The sequence below is a fragment of the Lissotriton vulgaris genome, unplaced genomic scaffold (assembly GCF_964263255.1).
Source record: "Lissotriton vulgaris unplaced genomic scaffold, aLisVul1.2 SCAFFOLD_1635, whole genome shotgun sequence".
Taxonomy (NCBI): domain Eukaryota; kingdom Metazoa; phylum Chordata; class Amphibia; order Caudata; family Salamandridae; genus Lissotriton; species Lissotriton vulgaris.
This window is the reverse complement of record NW_028254874.1, coordinates 345,279-367,943: the sequence shown is the minus strand read 5'-3', so window position 1 is coordinate 367,943 and position 22,665 is coordinate 345,279. Positions and strand designations below refer to the sequence as shown.

The window sequence follows — 22,665 nt, the reverse complement described above, 5'->3', positions numbered from 1 at the left end:
ATTCCTTCCAGACCACTCTCCTCCAGACCATTCCTTCCAGACCACTCCCCTCCAGACCATTATTTCCAGACCACTCCCACTTGTATCCAGACCAATATTTCCAGACCACTCCCACTTGTATCCAGACCATTCCTTCCAGACCACGCCCATTCAGACCATTCCTTCCAGACCACTCCCACTCAGAACATTCCTTCCAGACCACTCCCATCCAGGCCATTATTTCCAGACCACTCCCACTTCTATCTAGACCATTCCTTCCAGACCACGCCCATTCAGACCATTCCTTCCAGACCACTCCCACTCAGAACATTCCTTGCAGACCACTCCCATCCAGGCCATTATTTCCAGACCACTCCCACTTCTATCCAGACCATTCCTTCCAGACCACGCCCATTCAGACCATTCCTTCCAGACCACTCCCACTCAGAACATTCCTTCCAGACCACTCCCATCCAGGCCTTTATTTCCAGACCACTCCCACTTCTATCCAGACCATTCCTTCCAGACCACTCCACTCCCATCCAGACCAATACCTTCCAGACCTCTAACTCAAGACCATTCCCAGGTGAATCCACTTCAGGCCTTTTCATCCTCATCATTTCCTATTAAGGTCATTCCCATTGAGACCTCTGTTAAAATCCTCCCTCTCTGATCACTAGTAAATCAAAAGACACCGGATTAAATTAGAGTCTTTGCCCCCAAATATCCATTCCATTCCAGTACAATTTGCAGGCGCCCTCCTTTGGTGTAGGTGCCCCCCCCCTGTACTAGGTGATCGGATAGTGCAGTCAAACCTTCGCCTCATGTAGCACATCCGCATATCTCGTGCATGCCCTGTCGGATGTTCACAGCAACCCCCCCCCGCCAGAGACCAATTGACAAGCAGTGTGCCACTCTCCATCGTACACTCACACCACAGCCTGCCAATCCCTTGTATGTCCCCTGTTGATCTTCCTTCCCCAAACTCTCATGCACACCCCATCTCCCATTCATGTGGAACGGGTTCACACTCGCAACACCAGGCCTGTTCACATACAACCACGAGTGTACTCTCCCACAACTCTGTCTCACTGTGACAGCATGTTGTGCACGTTCTGCTCTTTCAGGAAACACAAGTGACGCCACGTCCAGAAACGAAACTGAAACCGGAACATGTTAGCTTCTTCTGGCTGTACATCCGGCCTCCTAAGGCCTCGTGAAACCCAGAAGACGTCTTGCTGCGCACATTCAGACAACCCGTAGGTGCTGTGAAGCTCCATCAGTGGCAGGTGGGTGCTAACAACCAATGCTTAAATTAAGTAGAAACAAGTTAAGTGCAGGGGGACAAGGTTTATCGGAGAAACCGCTGTCAGTGCAGACGAATGCCAGACTTCAGGAATACCAAGGCTGCCTCGTCTTAATTGCACTTCATACCTGCACATCCTGCCTGTTTGTCTCTTCCTATAGGTCTATTCACATCATTAAATGCTTTGGGGTACATCAACACAGTCACAGTCAAAGCACACTTACTACAGTCGTATGTCTGCTCCTCGCGCCTTTCTTTGCTCACTCGGTTTCTTTGAATGGTATCGAAGAGCTGGGGCCACCCCGAGTCATCCACTGCAAAAAGAGAACAAGAATGAATGGTGTAATGCAGGAAACAGGAAGGGTTTATGTCAAGAATCACCCCCTCGCGTATGAACACAGGGCACTACTGGGTGGAAGAGATGAATCGCCATCTACTGAAGTGTTTCACAGAGGTATATCAGACTGATGGAAGCATGTGCTTAGATGTGGGCCCTGAGGCGCTGTGTCAGGAGGCTCCTGATGCAGGTCACCAATGAAGGTCAACAAGGTTGAAACCATTCGTTTTTGTTTGTGTTCCAATTCAGAGAGACCTGATCTAGCACTTCAGGCTGAGCTGCCCCTTTTGGGAAGGGCAGGCACTGATTTGCATATAGTTGCACTCTGTGTATAATGGCCCAGATGAGCTAAAAAATGAAAACATAGGATGAGTCCTGATGAATTACCAGTAGCTGACAGTAATTCATGCATTACGTACATCCATCGAAGCAACAGTGGAGGCCGCTCCTTCTATACCTCTCCGCCAAGTCCTGGAACAACCTCCCCCTTGTACCTCCAAACATCATCCCCTCTCCCTGAATTCAGAAAAGGACTCAAGACCTGGCTCTTCGATTGATGATCCTAGCACCTGGATACCCACACGGGTGATAGTCAAACTATAGAATTAGTGAGGGTTCCACAACTAATCATGCACTTCTTACCCTTATTTGGGCACCTGACTTACACCCAAATCCTACTAGAATAAGCAATGCAAAAATGTGGTACAGTGTGCCAGTCAGTCCGGTTATGTCAGAAAGTCTGATATAATATGTGCCAATCATGGAAAAATGTTTAATCCAAGAAAAGGGAGTGCAGTGGAAAACAAGTTGAAAATCCAAAATTTGACCTACCCTAGCATTATGTGCAGTGCAATCTGAGAGAGTTAAACTAATATCCTTCTATCTTGAATATACGTGTGCACATACCAACATGCAAAGATATGATGTACACTTAGTGTATGCGTAGTAGAAGAATGCACATGCTCCCTAACCAATAGTGAGTTATACTCATACACTGGCACAGTTTGCATAGATTTGTGATTAGGCTCCTGGAGCTCAGAAGAAGGGATGATGAATGAACAGAGAGGATCGAGGAAGGTTTGGAGAGACTTAAGAAGGTAAGGGAAAGAGTAGTGAGAGAGGAAGAAAGAAAGATAGAAGGAGTGGGAAGCAAGGAGGTTGCAAGGACAGAATGATGGGAAGGAAGTGAGGGAGACAAATTAGGAAGACCAGGAAGGTAGGAGGTAAAGCAGATACAAACAAAAGAAAGTAGTTAGAAAGAAAGGGGTGAAGAGACAGGAAAGAGAATATGATGTGGAGAAGAAAGGAAAGGGCAGAGGAATGAAGGCATAGTGGAGAGGAGGGAATGAAGAGGAGAATCAATGTACTTATGAGGCAAGGAAGAAAAAATGAAGTTAAAATAAAGGAAATGTGAGAGTATGAATTTAAAAAGGGATGGAAGAGCGGTCTGGGGACATGGAGGAAGAAAAGAAGTAATGAGGGGAGGAGGGACACAAGGACTGAAATCAGAAATAATGGAATAACTGAGTAGGTGAATGGAAGCTGGGTGTTAAGAAGGAGAAGTGGAGGGAAGGAAGGACAGGCTATAAGATAGAAAAGGAAGACTCTTCAGGGTGTCCAATTACCTCAGCTGACAAGAACAACAGTATCACCTGGTTGGGACTATTAGGGGCAGAAAGGGCCTTAGACCAGAACTCTTTTTCCACTGAAACATACAAGGTAAGATAAAATCTTGTGAATCACCCAACACCCCGTACTTCCAATCCCCACAATCACATTCAGATCTAAATGACCCAGACACTCACTTGCATGGTATTAGCATGACACATAGACCCAGCATCGTACACATTCCAGTAACTTCCATGCACCAGACAATGCACACCTTAACATCTGTCACAAACTTGCCACCCTCTTCATCACAGAAACAGGTGTCCTGGGTTTCCTTCTTCCCACAAGCTGGAGCATCCATTGTGTGGACCAGGCACATAAGAAAGGAAGAGGCCTTGCTGTCATCCAGAAGACATTCTGGTCCTGCACCCTAGGCAAACAAGCAACACTCAATTCCATAGAGCTGCTAATATGCCATTTCCCAGTCTCTGAAACTCAGACCAATGTCTTCCATCCCATCTACAGACATCACAGCTAGAACAAACACTTCTATAATGAATTCTTGAAACTTCTCACCAACTTGTCCACCAAACATACCCACACCACCCACTTGAGTGAATTCAACCTTCCAGACATCACAAGCTCAAAAAACAAACACACTCTTTGATCTCATGGGCACACTCAATGTGGTACAACATGTCAGATAAACAACTCATGGCAAAAGCAACATACGGGTATTTTCAACACCACCAATAGTCCAATGCAAACTGCAATGGACATACTCATGTGTTTCCAACATCACCAATAGACCAATACAAGCCACAATGGACAGGACTGACCACTTTGATATCCGTATCTCCTGCTCAGCATCCTACCAAAAAACAAAAGTCAACACAAACGAAGAACAAACCTTCAGATCTTTCAATTTTTTCTTTATAGATAACCTAATTCATGAACTCCTCTCTCACCCTATCACCTCCACATCTGATGCCAGCACCCTTCTGAACAACCTCAACACTTTTCTTGAAATTTATGTTATCATTCACATCCCAAATAAAACATGTAGGTGCAATACGATGCCTTCAGCAACCTTGCTACAATAAATTATCCATATATAGACAGGAAAGAAATTAAGAAAAACAGAACTCCCGATAACCTCATAATACTGTAGTCCCAAGTGTAACATGCAGATACCTTACCACATCAACCAAAGAAAAGTACAAACCTACACCAACACCACCTTTGAAGCCACCAACAGGAGCAGAATTATTTTCACAAAAATAAAGCACTCTATCAACCACTTGCCAGATTGACCTAATCTCTACTCCACAGGAAAGTGCAATACCATCAATTCATGGTTCAATGAAAAAATAATGACAATCCAACAGCACATCAACAACACAAAACCTGCTTCATCTCCTATGCCCACCCCTTAATGGGGTATCCCACATAAGTCAGCCTTTAAAGCCCAATCCCTCGCAGATCTTAACAACATACTCAACTTCCTTATAGCCAGTTATTGTGAGGTAAATGACTTGCCTTCATCCTTCATCAAAGCTCTCTCTGGGGAGGCCCTCTCACCACTTCCCACTATTGTCAATGACTCCCTCACTCAACTTATTTTCCCAGAAGCTCTCAAACCAAGACCGATCGTCTCACTCCTAAAGAAACATACACTAAACCCTAATGACCTTGCCAACTACTGGCCCATCACTTACATACCATTTATTGGCAGGATCATTGAAAAAGCAGGATGTGTTCAACTCCAAGATCACATCATTGCGAACCATCTCCTGCATGATTACCAGTCTGGCTTCAGATCACGCTGCTGTATGAAGAACCCTACTTTACACATCATTGACAGTGTCCCACTCATCACAGATGGTGACTCCTGCCTCCTGATATTGCTGGACCGCTCAGATGCCTTTGATAATGTTTACCATCCCACCCCCTTACATACCCTGGATTCTCAAATGGGATTCACTAGCAAAGTCCCTCACTGGATCTCCTCCTTCCTTTCCAACCAACACCAGTTTGTTCACCTGGGCACCTTGAGATCCCAAAAGATGCACATGACCTTTTGAGTCTCCCCAGGCCGCCATACTGTTTCCTGTCTTCATCAACCTTTACATGAAGCCACTGACAGATAACAGCATCAAGGGTCAACCATTCCACTTGAAACTCTCCCCTGTTCCAGACATCCAGTGCCGCAAACACTCCCTGTACATCATCCAGTTCTGGAGGCCCAATGCCTCTATGAAGATCAACCAAACCATGACAGAAGTCCTTATTTGCCAAAGACAATAAGCAAGGAACAGTGCCAACCTAGGTCACCAACCTCACCCTCAAGGAATGCCTTAACAAAAAATAAATACAACCAGGTACCATCTCTCATCCACTAATAATTACTGGGGTTGCATCCCAGTCCATCATTATTTTGCACACCTTGCCACCTCAGCTTGGACCCAGCCATATGCAAATCAGTCTTGACCCTGCTCCTTATTTGATGAGTCCAGAACGAACTGCCAGGCCAGGTCCTCCCGGTACCGGAACACAAGCAACCCAGGACAGGTTTCACCCTAGTTATGGCTCATCAGCCAGATATAGCTTGGTTTATTTGCAAAACCATCACACCCAGCACCCTTGCATATCTTGAAGACAAACTCACCTGTCTGGTGGCTTTCAGCACACCCGCAGTAAGTGCACAATCAGACTTCAAACGAAGAAGCATATAAAAAAAAACAAGGCTACAGGCCTTTTCCATCTATGACTCAATACACAAAGGGCCCCCACATCTATTGATGTGAAAGGAAGCAAAAAAGGGGGGGCTTGCTTGCAGGGGGGTGTCCCCTTTATGAACGGTTTCCCTCACCGACCAATGGTGGCACGTTTCATCATTGGGAATCCTCCTCGCACAGCGAAGCCTAGTCATGGTGTGGGCTACAACCCGCTCGCTGCGAGGGAGGAGCTCTGGGTGTTTTAATAGCGGGGTTACTACTGAAACCCAATGTGAGCTAACGGGGTCTTGTGAGGGGTGCAGGGCAGGTGAATGAGTGAGTTAAATCTAACTACAAGGTTCGCCTTCTAACCTTTATTCTGGCTACCTTGTGCTAGGACTAGAAACAAAGAAAGCACTGAAACCATTGGATTCAGTCGTACTGGCTAGTGATCAATCCAATGCCATCTATGAACGCAAGGTCCATCAGGACCACCCAACACTGCTCCAATGTAGGATAGACCTGAAGATGCAGCTCTAGGAGGACCCCATGAGGATGCAGTGACCATCCACAAACCTGCCACCTCGCCTATCACTCGCTGACTGTATGTTTGTCTTTGACCATGTACAGCGCTCCGATGCTTTTGGCTAGGTTCGCACTACAGAAATACCACATGCATACATACAAGATTTGGGGAAATGGCAGAATAGATTAAAATACCGTGAAGAAATATAAGTAACATGCTTTATATAGAACATACTGGGTCAGGAAGAAACAAAGAAGAATAGAGAATGAAATCTGGAGCACAAGAGAGGTTGTTGTGTATGGAGTGCAAACAAAATGACGGCGATAAAAAAGATGAAGACGTTCTGGCACGCTGAGCACCTTGAAGCTACACCTGGGCAGCACGCAGCGCTTTACGTGTATAAAAAGAAAGCTACTTACCGCAGTTCTCCTCGTCGGCTCCGTTCTCACAGTCATGCATCCCGTTGCAGTGCAGGAGCTGGGGCAGACAGACGGACAGGTTCCCACAGGGGAACTGTCCGAGGGGGCATCTCCCACTGTCCAGGTTGGTGGGAATCAGGAGCGACTCTGCCAAGAAAAGGAAAACAGCATCTCAATGGGCGGGAAAAACACTGAACACCTGAAATGTCTAAAAAAAGACATATGCATGCAGGGGGAAGGTTTGAGGGGGGGGGGGGTCGTCTGAACAAGTTCTGACTGAGGCCTGAGGGATGCAGCCATCTAGGAAGACACGGCCCAAACTGCAGTGACACTGCTATGGGAAGAGAGACAACCAGCAGGTAGGCTGCAGCAGGATAGGTAACTCATCGGGTTAATGCGCCAGCCGCAGAGATCTTTTACATTAATTTGTTCTTCGGAGATCATATACCTGATCCCCACAAAAATCGATTTCAGTGATACCTGAAATGCATGGCTATGAATGAGCACGTCTGTGTCACCATAGGCTATATAGTTATAGATCTGAAAAAAAGCTTTGCCATTATAAGCACCATGCTGGCGCTGTGGTGGAATTTCCACATGGGCCCCACAGAGGTTTTGTGCAGGTCTGGGTGGCCCTATCTGCAACAGTAGGCGAACACATGAAAACTCATAACTTGGTCGGTGTTCACATACCCCTTGCCCAGAGTTTGCACCCTAGTAACTCTGACCGGGGTAAGTATGTTTCCATGGTGAGAATATGCAGTGAACACCACCACTTCTAGGTTCTGGGTTCTAGGAGGGAAATTCTTTTACCCATAGAGAAAGAAATTATAAATATACATTTATGTCACATTTGTGCAATTGGAATTTTCACCATGTGGAAATTACGCATGTTACATATGCCAGTACTTCGGAAAACCTAAGACTGATTATTCAGAATTCAAACAGTACTCAAACTGTCCTTGGAGAATCTTTTCATAGTCAGAAGTTTGTTCCAAACTTGTGGGTAACCCCTATCAGAATTTTTTCCTGAGCTTTACCAGACGGACACCTGATAGAAAGTTTCCCTGACTAAAATAAATACATAATATTTAATTAAATTCCTCCCCTTAAAGACGAATAAATTACACAATGTGAGTTTCCATGTTCATGTGATTTGGAATACAGGCATAATCCAACACGGTTTGTGAATATAATGGCCCTCAGTGCGTAAATCACTGCATGGGAACTATAAACATTAGTATGGGTACCGTACATCACACACATCTAACATTTTTAGGTTGAGCATTTGAGACCTCTTGCATATACTTTAGCATATACTTATATGTGTATGTAGTTTCTGGGCTCTGGAGATCAGTCCTAGGACTTGTCTGCTTCCCCTTAGGGACTTTTGTTTCTGTTCAACTGCCTCTATTTAACTGGATTGATAGAAAACGACCAGTAGAGGTCAGTAAAATACTAGAATTGTTGTCTGCTTGTTCAACTGACTCTATTTAACTGTCTTGATAGAAAACGACCAGTAGAGGTCAGTAAAATACCAGAATTGCTTTCTGCAGAGGGACTTTGTTTTTAAAAATTTTCTGACAACTGCCTCTATTTAACTTTCTTGATAGAAAACGGCCAGCAGAGGTCAGTAAAATACCGGAATCACTTTAGCATTCTCTAGATTCAAACCCATAGAAATTGCCTTCCACGAGCACCCGTAGACAATAATATTTTTTTCAAATCTTGTATTTTCAGTGATACGACCCCCTAAGGCCCTGATTTTATATTAAAATCAGAGCTTTGGACTCTACCATTTCCAGCTGAAAGGCAATAGTTCTCTCCATGTGTTCCCATACCTGGCGTGTCACGCAGTTTGGTGCTTACTTTCCCTCCATGTTAAAGAACAGTAGATGTTTCAGCACCCAGGCTAATGTGCTGCATAGCTACATACATAAAAGGTCCCAAAGGTGAGACCAATTGCAATGCAAATGCTTGATAAAGTTCTTGGTGAATCAGTCAGTCGGAGGTTAGGATCCTGGATTGTAGATCTGAGGAGAGGGTCTGGCTGCCACGCAAAGCGTCAGCGCGTACCAACAAATTATTATTTTATTTTTCGATTTGTTAAGCGCGGTTGCTGCCCAGGGGCGTCCAAGCGCTAAGATTAGACAGAGCCGAGACGGAGCACAGGAGGAACTAAAAAGGCTTCCTAAATAGTATGGTTTTCAGTTTCCTGCGAAAAGGGAGTAGGTCGGGTGTGGATCGAAGATCAAAGGGAAGTGAATTCCACAGCTTGGCGGCGTTCAGTGAGAACATCCTGCCCCCCGACCTAGCTCTCCTTACTCTGGGCACCACTGCCAGAAAAGTACCGGAAGACCGGAGGTTCCTGTTAGGGTGGTAAGGGATAACAAGGCTGGTGTTGATTGCTGATCCAGTCTTCCAAAAAGCTCGATGTGTGATGCACAGAGCCTTAAAAGCCACTCTCTGTCTCACCGGTAACCAGTGTAGGCTTTTCAGTCCCTGTCTAACGGACTGAGACCGTGGGATTTGGAGTATGGTACGTGCTGCACAATTTTGTACCACCTGCAGCTTTCGAAGAGTCATCTCAGGCGCCCCCAGATATAGGGCGTTGTTTGAGTCTAGACGGGACTGGATAAGGCCTTGTACTGCCACCTTCTTGGCATCCAGAGGTAAGAGTGAAAGGACCTTCCTCAGTGTTCTTAAAAGGCCAAGGTAAATTAGGCATTTACATCACACCAAGGGAGGGGGGGTAGCAGATCGTAAAATTGTAAATGCATCCTTGGAAAAAGCGTTGCAGACAGACAAAAAAAAACTCGTAGTATGCTTAAGCGGTTTGTAAAATGTACCAATGAACAGCATCAAGCTGTATACTCGTGAGGGAGTCAGTATGCGGCTGCTGCACTCAGGGCATGTCTGTCCCTGCATCTCAGGTTGTCACATCACAAGTCATTATTTATATAACATTTCTATAGTAACATGTTTCAATGTAAAAATATCTTTCATTTCACTTATCTCAATTATTGTAAACACATGTTGCATCACTCATCTCTGCACCTCTGGCTACCCCTCTGCACTCTCTATCTCTGGACCCTAAAACCCCTTACTACTACCGCACTCTATAGATCCCTATACTATAAAACGACTTCCTATCCCTACACGCTTGCCATCCCTGGACCCTAAACACTCCTTTCCACTGCTATACACTATACATCCCTATACCATAAAGCACCTTCCAATCCCGGCACACTACCCATCCCTGGATCCTAAAACTTCTTACTACTCCTATACACTATACATCCCTATACCCTAAAACTTCTTCCTATCGCTACACACTACCGACCCCATGACCCTAAATAACCCCTAATCAGTGAACCTTCTCCCAGAAGCGCGGAGTTGGGATTCCGAAGCAAGGATGCCATGAGAAGTAAATACACATCCAAAAACATGGTTTGTAGGTCTTCACACACTTTTTGTGAGGCATATTCCTAACAACCGGATATTTATGCTCGTGAATTCCAACAGTGGATCTGTATAGAAATGAGGAGAGAGCTCCTCCCTGAATTACTTGGATGAAGGGGTATGGATTGGAGAAAAAAGTTAGCAAGTACATTTTTAATACACGTATATTTTTTGCAAATTCACAAGTGTACCCAAGAGCAAATACACAAGAGTAACTCACATGTGTATCTTTGAGCAAATACACGTGTATCTTCCAGCAAAGACACATGCATCTTTGAAGAAATGCATATGTTAAACTTTCAGCAAATACACGTGTGTATCTCACATGTGTATCGTTGAGCACATAGGCATATGTATCTGTGAACAAATACACTAGTGAATCTTTGAGCAAATAAACAAGGGTATCTCACATGTGCATCTTTGAGCAAATACGCATATGTATCTTTGAACAAATACACGTGTATCTTTGAGCAAATTCAGTAGTGTATTTTTGATCAATCCACAAGTGAGTCTTTGAGCAAATACACAAGTCAATCTTTCATAAAATACATGTGTGTCTGCTGATCTGAAAAGGGAATTGACAAAAGGATGTATATATCACTCCAGGGAAAACTGTGACCCTCACAGCTCCAAATGGAAGCTCCTCCTGAAAGCCTTTTTTTGGCTAATCTTGTCCTTTAAACTTTTTATAAATGTGTTTTGAGGGGCTACATCCTCAAAGCAAAGTCCTTCTCAGTAACAGCCATTCTGAAAGGCTTTCAGAAGCACCTCCTGAGGCCTGGCTCTTCTGAGCCATGATTGGTCCCCTCTTCCCTTTAAAGCCTCAGTGAGGTCAATGGATGCTCAGGTGCATCATCAGAGGCCTTCTCTTCAAGAGCTCTTCAATCCCCGGACCCTCTTCAGTTGCCATGGTGATGGAGATGGTGAATAGGGCAGGTGACAACGAGAAGCTTTGGTGCAACTTTGACGGAATCTCAAACAAAGCCATGTTTTGATCCCATGTAATAGAAAACCCTACTACCCACATGCAGCTAGGGATTGAGGTGGCGTGAAGCCCCCTGTGATAGGATTCCAACTCCTTCACAAAGTACTGTGGAGTTTCTGTACTTTGAGGTGGTGCCGCCTGCAGGATTCCTATGCTGTCATTCGAGGCGCAGGCTAATACAGTCATTGCAAATCAGTCACCTCCATTTTTGCATATTTATTTGTATGTTGGAGCATCTCGCGGCCCTTCTGGTAGGACTGCTGTCGTGGAGAAGTGTGGCTCAGGGGTTAGAGGCGGCAGACCCGGAAGCTGAGATCGGCCCTGGACCAGGGTTCAATTCCCCGCCTCGGCGGGTCTTGGGCTAAAAATTCCACGGACTCGATAATTCTCGCTCCGGTGCCTTCTCGACTCACGGGTTCACACTCTGCGACTCTGGGCAATAGCTTGCTTAATCTCCACAACGGCCCCTCGCAGCGGGATGCCTGGCTTTCACCTTGTGGATACCCTGCCGGGGCTATCTCACAGGGAAATACCAGGACGGGTTCCCTAAGCAAGCGCCGGGACACCCACTGCGGGTAGCTGTGCGCTATATAAGCTCAAATACATACATACATACATACAGAGCGCTCTCTCGGAGAGACTCACACGTTCACTTTGTGTGCTGCACTCTTTCTCAGTATGAATCTCATTTCCTTGAGTTCTTGCCCACCTCATCATAAGCATGTACCATGAGGTCAGCTCATGTTTGAAGGTATGTAACTTGCTTGTCCATTTCAGTAATCTCACGATTAATTACTGCAAAGCCAGGGTTCTACTGACCAGGTGATCAGCATGCCTTCTGCTTCCCTCCAAACTCTTTTTCGGTCCATCCAACATGGCTGTGACCAGTGCAAGGCTCGGGGTTCACCTGGGAATGTGGGGGTTCCCAAGGACTAGTGCAGCTTTTCAACACTCATCGCAGTGATGACACCCGAGTAATAAAACATGACCATTTTGATTATCTTTTATTCTGGTGATTAATGGGAATGAAAAACTACAGGATGAAACAGATTCTGATGGACATGAAATGAAGAGACAGCATGAGCTCTGTTTAATAGGGTGTGCGTTTTTATTCCCAAATGGCCATACATGTCACCCTGTTAAGACAGCTCTCAGAGGCATGACCCCTGTGCACCTGCACAGATGAGAGACACATGGGGCTGGAGTGTAAGATCTATTTGTGCAGTCATCTTCAGAACCTAGAACTTGATTTTAGATGACATAAATTTCATGACGGCTTGTGCTGGACTTATTGATACTACCTGGGTTGTGTCTAAACCTTAAATGTATACATTTTCAGGGGAGAGAGTTATCAGAATCAGACTTGTGTACTGGAAAGTGTGACCCGCGTCTTCTTCGTTGGCCTGCTAGATCTGCTGGTTGCCTTTTACACAATTGACCACCCCGCAGACCACTCCGGCTACTGGAGCGCCGCCTTGGCAGTTTTGTGCGGTTTCACATTGTTCCTGGCAAAGAAACATTAACTGGAGAAGATGGTAGATCACGCCTTGAACAGAGCGGAAAAGCTATGCAGTGTCCGCCAGTACTCAGTCCCAGCTCCCACTGAATTTAGTCCTAATAAGGAACCTCTCAGTCTGAGTCTAAACACCTCAGGCACCAATATCAACAACCAAAGACATTGCTATCCTGAGAAATGTATCTTCCAATTTCAAACCTGGATGATGCCTCATTTTCTTGCTCTACAATCCTAGAAAGTTGATTTCTTGATCTTGGATTCCTGGACATTGGAGGGATTCCTCGCCTCCTCAAAATAACTGGATTTCAGTGTGGACTCGACACTTGTACTTATCCCACAAATCAACAAGGAGGTAAAAGCAGATCACTTCCATGTCCACGCTTTGTAGAAAGTAAGCCACATCTTACCCGGAACATCTCAAAACAACTATTCGCTCGCCATTCATTGCCAGAGTTCCCTTCTTGATAATTACTGTTCAAACATCCATCACTCCACTCACATCTGAGCGTCACTCATCAGCCAGGGATGTCCACTCCGCACGCCAGCTTGATCAGATCACCCCTAAACCGCAAGACCTCCACTTGCACCCCAGCACCTTCAGAGTCCAGTTTAAAGTTTGCTGTCTGGGTTATAGGACCATTCAGGAGACTGAGCACCCCACCACCTCTAGCATTTCTGCAGTCTGAAGAGGTCTCAGAAGCCGAGGCAGGCTTTTCCTAGAAGTCATCAACTTCAAAACCTCTACTGCAAGGATTCAGCCACGACAGCCTGGGAACTCTCTTTCCCTAGAATTCAGAACCCCACCCAGCACCTTCTGGAAACAGCTCAAAGCCCATGGCTTCAGACAATTCCTAAACATTGGCCCAGGTGGACAAAGGATGCTGGTCTCTGAGTACAAGCAATGTTCTTTTTTCTGTTCTCGCGACTGTTCCCTGAAATGTTTACCCGTTCCCCATTTTGAGGAAACCCTTGTTCCTTCAGTCAAAGCACTCTAACACCTTTTCAGTCCAGTTGCACAATATAAATGGTTAAAATATATATATCAATAAAACAAACAATGGGTAATCTAGATTAACATTTCCAGTTGTAAAGTTAATTTCCTGCAAGCCACTGTGTAAGATTACGTTATTTCCAAAAGTTCATTCCAAAATGCATATACGTTTCTGCCTGGCATCATGCTTACATCACAGTCTTGTGGCCTGTACTTGCCAGCTGCTGCTTCAACGAACTGGCCCCACAATGCCCAGGAAGAGAGAGGAAAGCATGGCGGGCCACCATCTGTCTTTCGCAAGGCACCTTTTGCCTGGACTAAATGTTGGCCTAGGATAGGTGATTGTTCTGAGATAACTATTGGTCTTTATTGGTAGGGCTAGGGGTGAATGGGAAGGCTCTAGAAAGCTCCACATAGCCGAGACGGGGATGTATGTGTGGTGCTTGGTACTCTGGCACAGTTTTGATGCCATAAACCATGTAAATGCAGTGAAATACTTTGCTTCACACTCCAAGTGTGAAGCTTGGGAATGACATTAGTACTGGCTTGGGCCTAGTTACAGAAGATCACTGGTTTATCTTTTAGAACACGCAGCCCAATCATTTCACCTTTTCATAAACTTTATGCGTTTTTACAATGTAAAAACCATAAAAGTTACAATATATATACACATCTCATAAAAGAAGTACATTACATATTTACAGTTCATAGCCATAAAAACAAGAAATACATATAGTTTACAAGGGGCAAAAAAACATGGGCTGTAAGTTTATAGCAAAAAATACACTATATCTCCCACTGAGATTGAGGGGTTTATAATTAACGAGTCCATGTTCCCACCAAAGGTTACGAGCAAAATTAACAGGTACAATAAATATATTTCTGTACTTTATTTATTTATTTATTTTATTTATTTATTTAAAAAGTTTTATATAGCGCTGCTGGACCCAAGAGTATCAGAGCGCTTTACATAGTAAATAAAAATGCTAAAATACAGAATAAAATAGTAAACGCGCAGAAAAATTAAAACAAGATAAAACATTGCGTTAAATGGGAGAGGGGGCAAAGGAACAAAGGGATAGTGGAAGGGACAAGGGGAGTTAAAAAATAGGGCGAGAGCGGGGGAGAAGTGAGGGAGAGTGAGTGGAAAGGGGGAGAGGAGTTAGGTAATAATAGCTAATCAGAGCAAAGAGGTAGAGAGCGGGGACAAAAGTCAGTAACATTAAGAACCCCAATATTTATTGAGGAGGAGAACTTAGAGTCTTTTTTTGAAGAGAGGGTAAGAGGGGTTGCAGCGTAGATCTTTGGGGAGTGAATTCCAGATTGTAGAAGCGTTACCAGAGAATGCACGAGATTGGGTCTTATTGCATTTTAATCTGGGTGGGATAAGGACAAGGAAGTTTGTGCTCCTCAGGGACCTGGAGGGAGCACCCTGCCTTTTGTAGTTTGATTAAAAGGTAGGAAGGGGTGTTTTGGTGAAGAGCTTTGTGCGTGATGCAGGCGATCTTGTAGATGAATCGACCTTCAATTGGAAGCCATTTTAGGTTTTTAAGGACAGGAGAGATATGGTCAAATTTTTTACAGTCAGAGATAAGTCTAGCCGCTAGGTTGAGAACAGATTTAATCGGTGCTAGATGGACTTTATGGGTGCCCGCAAGAGTGGCGTTACCATAGTCAATTCTGGAAAGGACAAGAGATTGGACCACGATTTTGAAATCATCTGCTGGAATGAAGGGTTTGATTTTTTTGAGGTGGTGAAGAGAGAAAAGAGCACTTTTTGCTGCATTTTTAATGTGGGGGATGAGAGTAAGATTATGATCGATGCTGATACCTAGGGATTTGACAGAGTTAGAGGTGGAGAGGGAGCAATTAAGTGCTTTGATATCGTTAATCCATAGATGGATGGGAAGGGAATTGTTTTTGGGAGAGAAAAGGATGATTTCGGTTTTTTGGGGATTAAGTTTGAGATGATTATGATGGAACCATAATTGGACTTTAATAAGCGTGTCGTTAATGTGGAGGATGTCATTGTGGGATTTAATCCTGTAGTATAGTTGAGTATCGTCGGCGTAGAGGTGGTAACTGATTTTGGCTTCTTTGAGAATGAGGGTGAGTGGTTCCATAAAAAGATTGAATAGGGTTGGTGAAAGGATAGACCCTTGCGGGACACCGAGTGAAACCGGTTGAGGTTTGGAGAGGCAATGACTGAGCTTAATTTGTTTTGAAGGAACGAGGAGAACCATTTGAGTACAGTGCCTTTAAAGCCAAAGCGATCTTTGAGGGTGCTAAGAAGGGTGAGATGGTGGACAGTATCGAAAGCAGCTGAGAGATCGAGGAGGATTAATAGTGAGGATTCAACTTTGTCTAAAGAGCGATGAATGTCGTCATTAATATTGAGCGGGGAACATCCTTTACAACGAAACTCTAACAACGCGGTACCATTACAACGCAGGTTTTACAACGAAAGTCGTTACAACGACTTTCGCTGGAGGGCGCTCTAGTATAGGGAATAGTTTAATTTACTATCCAACACCTTCCCTACTATCCACAGGGACTGGAGTTGGAATAGTAAATTAAACTATTGACTATCCAGTGCCCCCAACGCAAGTCGTTGTAATGACTTGCGTTGTAAAACCTGCGTTGTAACGGTACGCGTGGTAATACCACGCGTTGTACCGTCATACATCCATATTGAGCATAGCAGTTTCGGTGCTGCACCCCTTTCTAAAACCAGATTGGAAAACATCAAGGAGATTGAAGAAGATGATGTGGTCATCTAATTGAGATAGAACACATTTTTCAAGGGCTTTAGAGAGGAGAGGAAGGTTTGAGATAGGGCGTAGATTGTTCAGGTCGTTAGGGTCAGCGGAGGGGTTTTTAAGAATAGGGGAGATTTGACCTAGCTGAAGGGAGGCAGGAACACAGCCAGTGGACAGTGAGGAGTTGATGATATCGGTCCATAATGGGGCAATGATGTATTTGAGTTCTTGAACTAAATGGGCGGGGAGGGGGTCTTTGGAGTGAGAGGATGGTTTGAGTTTGGAGATGATGTTAATGATGGTGGCTTCTGATATTGGACTAAATTCGTTCCATGAGGCCTTCTTTTTGGGAAGGAGATCAGTCCGAGATGAGTCAGGATGGGGTATAGCGGAGAGGGGTTGAGATGAGTCAAGATGGGGGGGAGAGGAGGCCAAAAGTGGATTATGAATGTTCGGGAGGGGGTTTTGGTTGAGGGGAGGTTGGAGACAGAGAGGGGGGCAGAGAAAGATAGTTCAATGTTGTTGACTTTATTCTTAAAGAAGGTGGCAATTTCTTCGCACCTTTCCACAGAGGCTGCTAATTTCGGAGGGCCAGAGGAAGTTTGTTTTTTAACGATGTTAAACAATTCTCTGGGGCGGTTTCTAGCCTGGTCAAGTTGTGAGCGGAGAAAGGAGGCCTTTTCGTTGAAGATATGTTTTTTGTAATGGGCTCTGGTCGTTCTTAGGAGAGCTAGGTTGTCAGCGGAGGGATGACTCCTCCAAGCACGTTCTGATTGTCTGAGGGCCCGTCTTTCATTATTGAGTTCGGTGTTGAACCAGGACTTGGGAGGGATATTTTTTAGTTTTTTTAGTTTAATTGGGGCTATTAGGTCAAGGGTACTAAGAATAGAATTGTTGTAATGGTCAGTAAGGTCGTTAGTGCTTTGAGAGGGAGGGGGGAGAAGTAAGCGAGTTTTAATTGCGGATTCCAATTTGCCAGGTGGGATAAGGTGAAGATTGCGAGTGGGTTTACTAGGTAAAGTACTAACTGGGGCGGGGCGAGAGATGGGGAGACTAAGGGTGAAAAGGATGAGGTGGTGATCAGACCAGTCTACAGGAAGAATATTACAGTGAGAGGCCAGATCCTTGCTCGTCACAATAGCATTGAGGGTGGCACCTTTGGTGTGAGTCGGTGCATGGCAGAGTTGGGTCAGGTCAGTAATGTCTAAGGTTTCTTTAAATAGGATGACAGTAGGGTCATCAGTTTTGTTCCAGTGGATGTTGAAGTCACCAAGGAAGAGATTCTTGGAGTGGGAGACTAATGCTTGAATAATAAGATCGGTCATCTCTTCAGTGAAGGAGAGACCATTTCCAGGGGGGTGGTAAATGGTGTGCAGTCATGTGGTGGGAAAGCCCGGAAAGGAGAGGTCGGCGCAAAGGTATTCAAAGGACGAGGGGTCTTGGAGCTGGATAAGTGAGATGTCGAGTTCATCCTTAAAGATAAAAGCAAGGCCTCCTCCAGTTTGCTCGATTCTATCTTTCTTAATGATAGAATAGCCTGGTGGGATGAGCAAGTCAAGGATAGGAGTGGAGTGGGTGGTGAGCCAAGTTTCAGTTAGGAATGCAATGTCTATGTTTTCAATGAGAATGGTTTCCGCAATCTCAGTTGCGTGGCAGGAGGCGGATCTGCAGTTTATCAACATACAGCAGAGGGGGGGGGGGGACAGGTAATGGTATGGGGGGGCATGGTGGGATGGGTCTGAGTAGTTGGGGAGGTCTAGGAGATGTCGGGAGAGGGGGGAGTCGGTTCGCTCCTAAGAGAACTGGGATAAAAGATTGACAAGTAGGGGGGGTAGTGTGCAAGGTTGAAGAGGGAGGGACAGGGGAGTTCCTAGAAAAGTTAGCTCCTGAGAATGTAGTAGTAATACCAAACAAAATGCCAATACTGCCAGTTGATTATAAACACTTATTTCGTTCCGTGCATATGAACAAAACTATATGCAAGAGAGAGTCTTATCATTGAGTTAATCCATTTGAATTTGCATTTTATTTACAAGTTTTTTTCCTTTTCTGTATTTTTTCCAAAATATTTCATATTTCAACAAGACTTTTTTGTGAAGCACAATACAAAAGAACAATACACAAACAATAATCATGAAAATAATAACTTTTATACAACATTCATACTGAGGGGCATTTCAATCATACTCCAAACCCAATCATACAACTACCAGTCTAGAAGAACAAACACTTTTTTACAATTTATATACAATTCATATATAGGAAACCCTAGATTCTTATTTTTGAATATAACTCTCTTAAATCAAAAAGATTTGTTCAGTTTTCTTAAGGTTTCCACGTAAAAAACGTGATCTGGGAAGGTCTACGCGTTTCGAACTCCTTGGTTGTGGAGTTCTCGTCAGGACCATAGACTGTGAATGAAGAACAGGGGGAACCTGTATTAGTGCGAGATCTATATATGCATGGGCTACTATTGGTTCGACACCCAGTTCTATGCTTCTTACCTCTCCAAATGCGAGTCAGATGTGCCTCATAAATTCATCACTTTCCGCGGAGCGGGACCACCTATACAATAAGTGTACACACCTTATTTAGTAAAGTTTAGTGACAACATTCAGCGTTAAACATACTCAAAACACATACTCACTGGTGAGGGTGTGTCTTTCTCCTTTGTTTCTACAGTAAATGGAAGAAAGGGGGTGGAGAAGGAATGTATCAGCGACCTCTGTCGAACTTTATATTGAACTGGGTTTGTACGATGTTAGGCGGCTATTCTTACCGGTTAGCTTGTTTTTGAGCGCCGTGAATGGGATTCCGTTTGAGTTCGGCGAGCAATTAACAATGCGCCTGCGGGAGCCAAAAGAGACAGCGACCAGCTAATGCAACTTAAGTCTGAGACACTTTCCCTGTCATCTATAATTCAATGTCAGACAGTGAATGTACAATGTGAACAATGGAGTCTTAATTGCAGCTCTTTTGTCATAGTGGTTTATAATGATTTATCTTGAACTATCATATGCGTCCCTACCGGTCATGTCCCGGATTGAGTGGAAATTCCGCTATGTAGGGTAAAAGTAAGTGGTCAATACTATAAAAGCTCCTTGAAGAGGCAACCTAGGGCCCGATGTAGGTGGCCATTTACCGGGGGACTTATGACAACAGCTAAATTGTAAATCTATTACAGTAATAATGTTTGTATGTATGAGGCTGGTCCTCGTTTTATAAATTGGTTTTATAATGTTCTTATCTTACTATTTTTAGCTGTTTTCAATGTAATGTTTCTTTGTATCTTTTATGGCAATACGTTGCCGAAATAAAGATGATGAAGATGATGATGATGAGAGCTCCCTGTGGAAAAATAAATACTTTTCAAAAGCTTATGCCTATGTTGCAAAAAAGCAGCTTAACCTTTTGTGTGAGTTTTGTGGTGTAGCTAAAAACTAGGCCTGGCTGACATGTTCATCAGCCTGGCATAATTTGCATAATTTTGGAAATTTCATGTTATGCTTGTTAAGTGAAATTCCAGAAATTAATCAATTACCCATTTCGGGCAATTGAGCACAATATGTTGTACAAATCAACACAAAGCACGGCATTTGCAGTAAGAAATGACTGCAAATGCACAAGACAAGAAAAACCAAACATGAGTGGCTGTTGTTTCTGGTGCTCTTATTATTATGCCCCATTGTCAAAAATTGACGTTAGGAAATATTTAGTGCTATCTTTTAGACTTGCATTTTGCTGAGATTTCACGTAATAATGCATAAGCAAATAAAGCAAATTTCACACACTTGTGCTAAAATTTATCTGCTTGGAGCCATGTCTTCATGGCCCATGCTAACAGGACTTAGACAATGTCCTCCCTCGGGCACGCACAGAGTTTGTAAATGCGGCATCCGAAAGATGGTGGCGAGGGAGATGACCTTGTGTGTGTTCCGTCCTGTGGACATAAGGAAGAAAAGTAGCAGCAGGTTTCCACTTATTCTTTCTGGACAAAAGTGTAGGTGAACTAAGCTGCATGATGATGTTGATGATACAGCAGCCGAGCATGAGCCAACAATCCCTTCCATGATTCAGAAAGGTGTGCTTGGCGTTGGTACAGGGGCCAAGTGAGACACATGGACTGGTATGACATTACAACGCATACTTTTACAACGCATTTTTTACAACGCAACATCCATTACAACGCATTCCATTACAACGCATGCCATTAGAATGAATTTTTTAAAACTACCTTTACAACGCATTTCATTACAACGCATACTACCTTACAACGCATACCATTACAATGCATACCATTACATTACATGTATGGTAAGTATTGGATAGTGTAGGGGTAAAAATTACTATTCTAACTCCAGGGGGGTGCAACAGTAGGGTAAGTGTTGGATAGTGTAGGGGTAAAAATTACTATTCTAACTCCAGGGGGTGCAACAGTAGGGTAAGTGTTGGATAGTGTAAGGGTACTATGCGTTGTGATGGTATGCGTTGTAATGGTATGCGTTGTAATGACTGCATTGTAATGACATGTGTTGTAGTCGTATGCGTTGTAGTGTCATGCGTTGTAATGGTTGCGTTGTAATGGCATGCGATGTAATGGATGTTGCGTTGTAAAAGTTTTGTTGTAATGGTAGTGCGTTATAACAGTTACATTGTAAAGGTTGTTTCCCCATGGACTGGTTGCAGGAGGGAGAGCTGAGCTATGGAGTTCTGACTTCAGGCCTCAAGGCACCATGAAGTGTATAAGAGGCATTGCATGGTGTAGTAAACAGAAGATGCTTGAGCCAGGTATACAAAACAGGATACGTTTATTTGAGCTTAGTTCCAAGTTAAGTTTCAAGTAGGTAAGTAAAAGATAGCAAAGCCCCACCAGGAGCAGCCTCCCTGCTGCTCAGCCTGCATCCACCAACTGACACTCCACACATCTCCAGACCCCCAAGCATTCCGTGACATCACACACATCCAACATTCCAAACATCATCAAGCACACCACTACTGGCTGAGCAGTAGGGAAGAGAAAGCTAGGGAAAAGGAATGGCAACACGTAAGTTATAACATATGGCTTGGCATGTTAGCAGGTAATTCAACTGTCCCGTTGGGTTGCTGGTTAGAATTTAGGTCAAATTAGTCAGATAGGGATGTATGACAACATATGATGGGTGCATTTTTAACCGTTGTCCTAATTTCAATGATTTCCTCTGAGCTGTTTATACTATTTACAATCATTCTAATGCACATGATTTGTAGATACATGATAAACTATCATGTGTGGAAAGACCAATGAATGTGTGTGCATGCTGATACCGGGATATTGGGAAGGAGTCTATGCATACTTCCTGTAAATGACAGAGTCTTCGATAGAGTTGTCGAACTCAGAGCCGTAACAAAACTTGAGGGGGCCCCATGCAAACTACATTGAGGGAGCCTCCACGCTCCGCGCACAGTAAGGATCTCCCAGGCCAGGGTCCCATGAACAGTCCTGATGGTGGCCCCCTGGAGCTCAGGGCCCCCTCCGCCGTGCGAGGGCCAGGGGCCTATTGTTACACCACTGGTCAGACTCCCAACATTCTCCCCTACTCCGGCCCAACGCAGTGGGGGGTGGAGTGAGAGACACCTGCCAGCTCTCACTTTCTCTGAAAAGGTTGTACTTATATTTGGGACTCGCAAGATCTACCAAGTTTGAGCCCAATAAACTGGGCCTAACAAGGCCAGAGGTCTATTAATGGATGTGCAGTATTTTCTTACAGTCCTGCTTTTGTTGAAATGCTCCATCCTCTTGGTGTGCTGCATCAGCTTTTCTGCAGGCGATTCTAACTGTACGTTGAGCTTAATCAGGAGAAAGAGTTGTCTTCTAATGGACTACATTAAGCTACCCCTTTTTTCACACATCCAGTCTAATCCGTTGGCATTTCTCAACCAGTTGATAAGTTAGTTGTTCAAGTCTACCATTTCACAGCCATAATTCAGGCAAGCAGATGACAGTCTTACTGCCAAGCAGGGGGGGGTACCCAATGCCCCACCGTTCCACAGACCCAACCTCTCAGGTGGGACAGGATTCCT

At 44.3% G+C, this 22,665-nt stretch overlaps 1 protein-coding gene across 1 annotated transcript in view; it reads right to left on the bottom strand.

Moving 5' to 3' along the window:
* The window catches only part of LOC147659385 (relaxin receptor 1-like), a 219,062-nt gene that overhangs the window by 183,826 nt on the left and 12,571 nt on the right, over nucleotides 1–22,665 (bottom strand). Inside the window, exons 2-3 of the mRNA XM_086951781.1 lie at nucleotides 6,893–7,039; nucleotides 1,510–1,599 (exon numbers count right to left, since the gene is read on the bottom strand). Coding sequence (XP_086807907.1) covers nucleotides 1,510–1,599; nucleotides 6,893–7,039 — 237 coding nt within the window. The remainder of the gene's footprint in view (nucleotides 1–1,509; nucleotides 1,600–6,892; nucleotides 7,040–22,665) is intronic.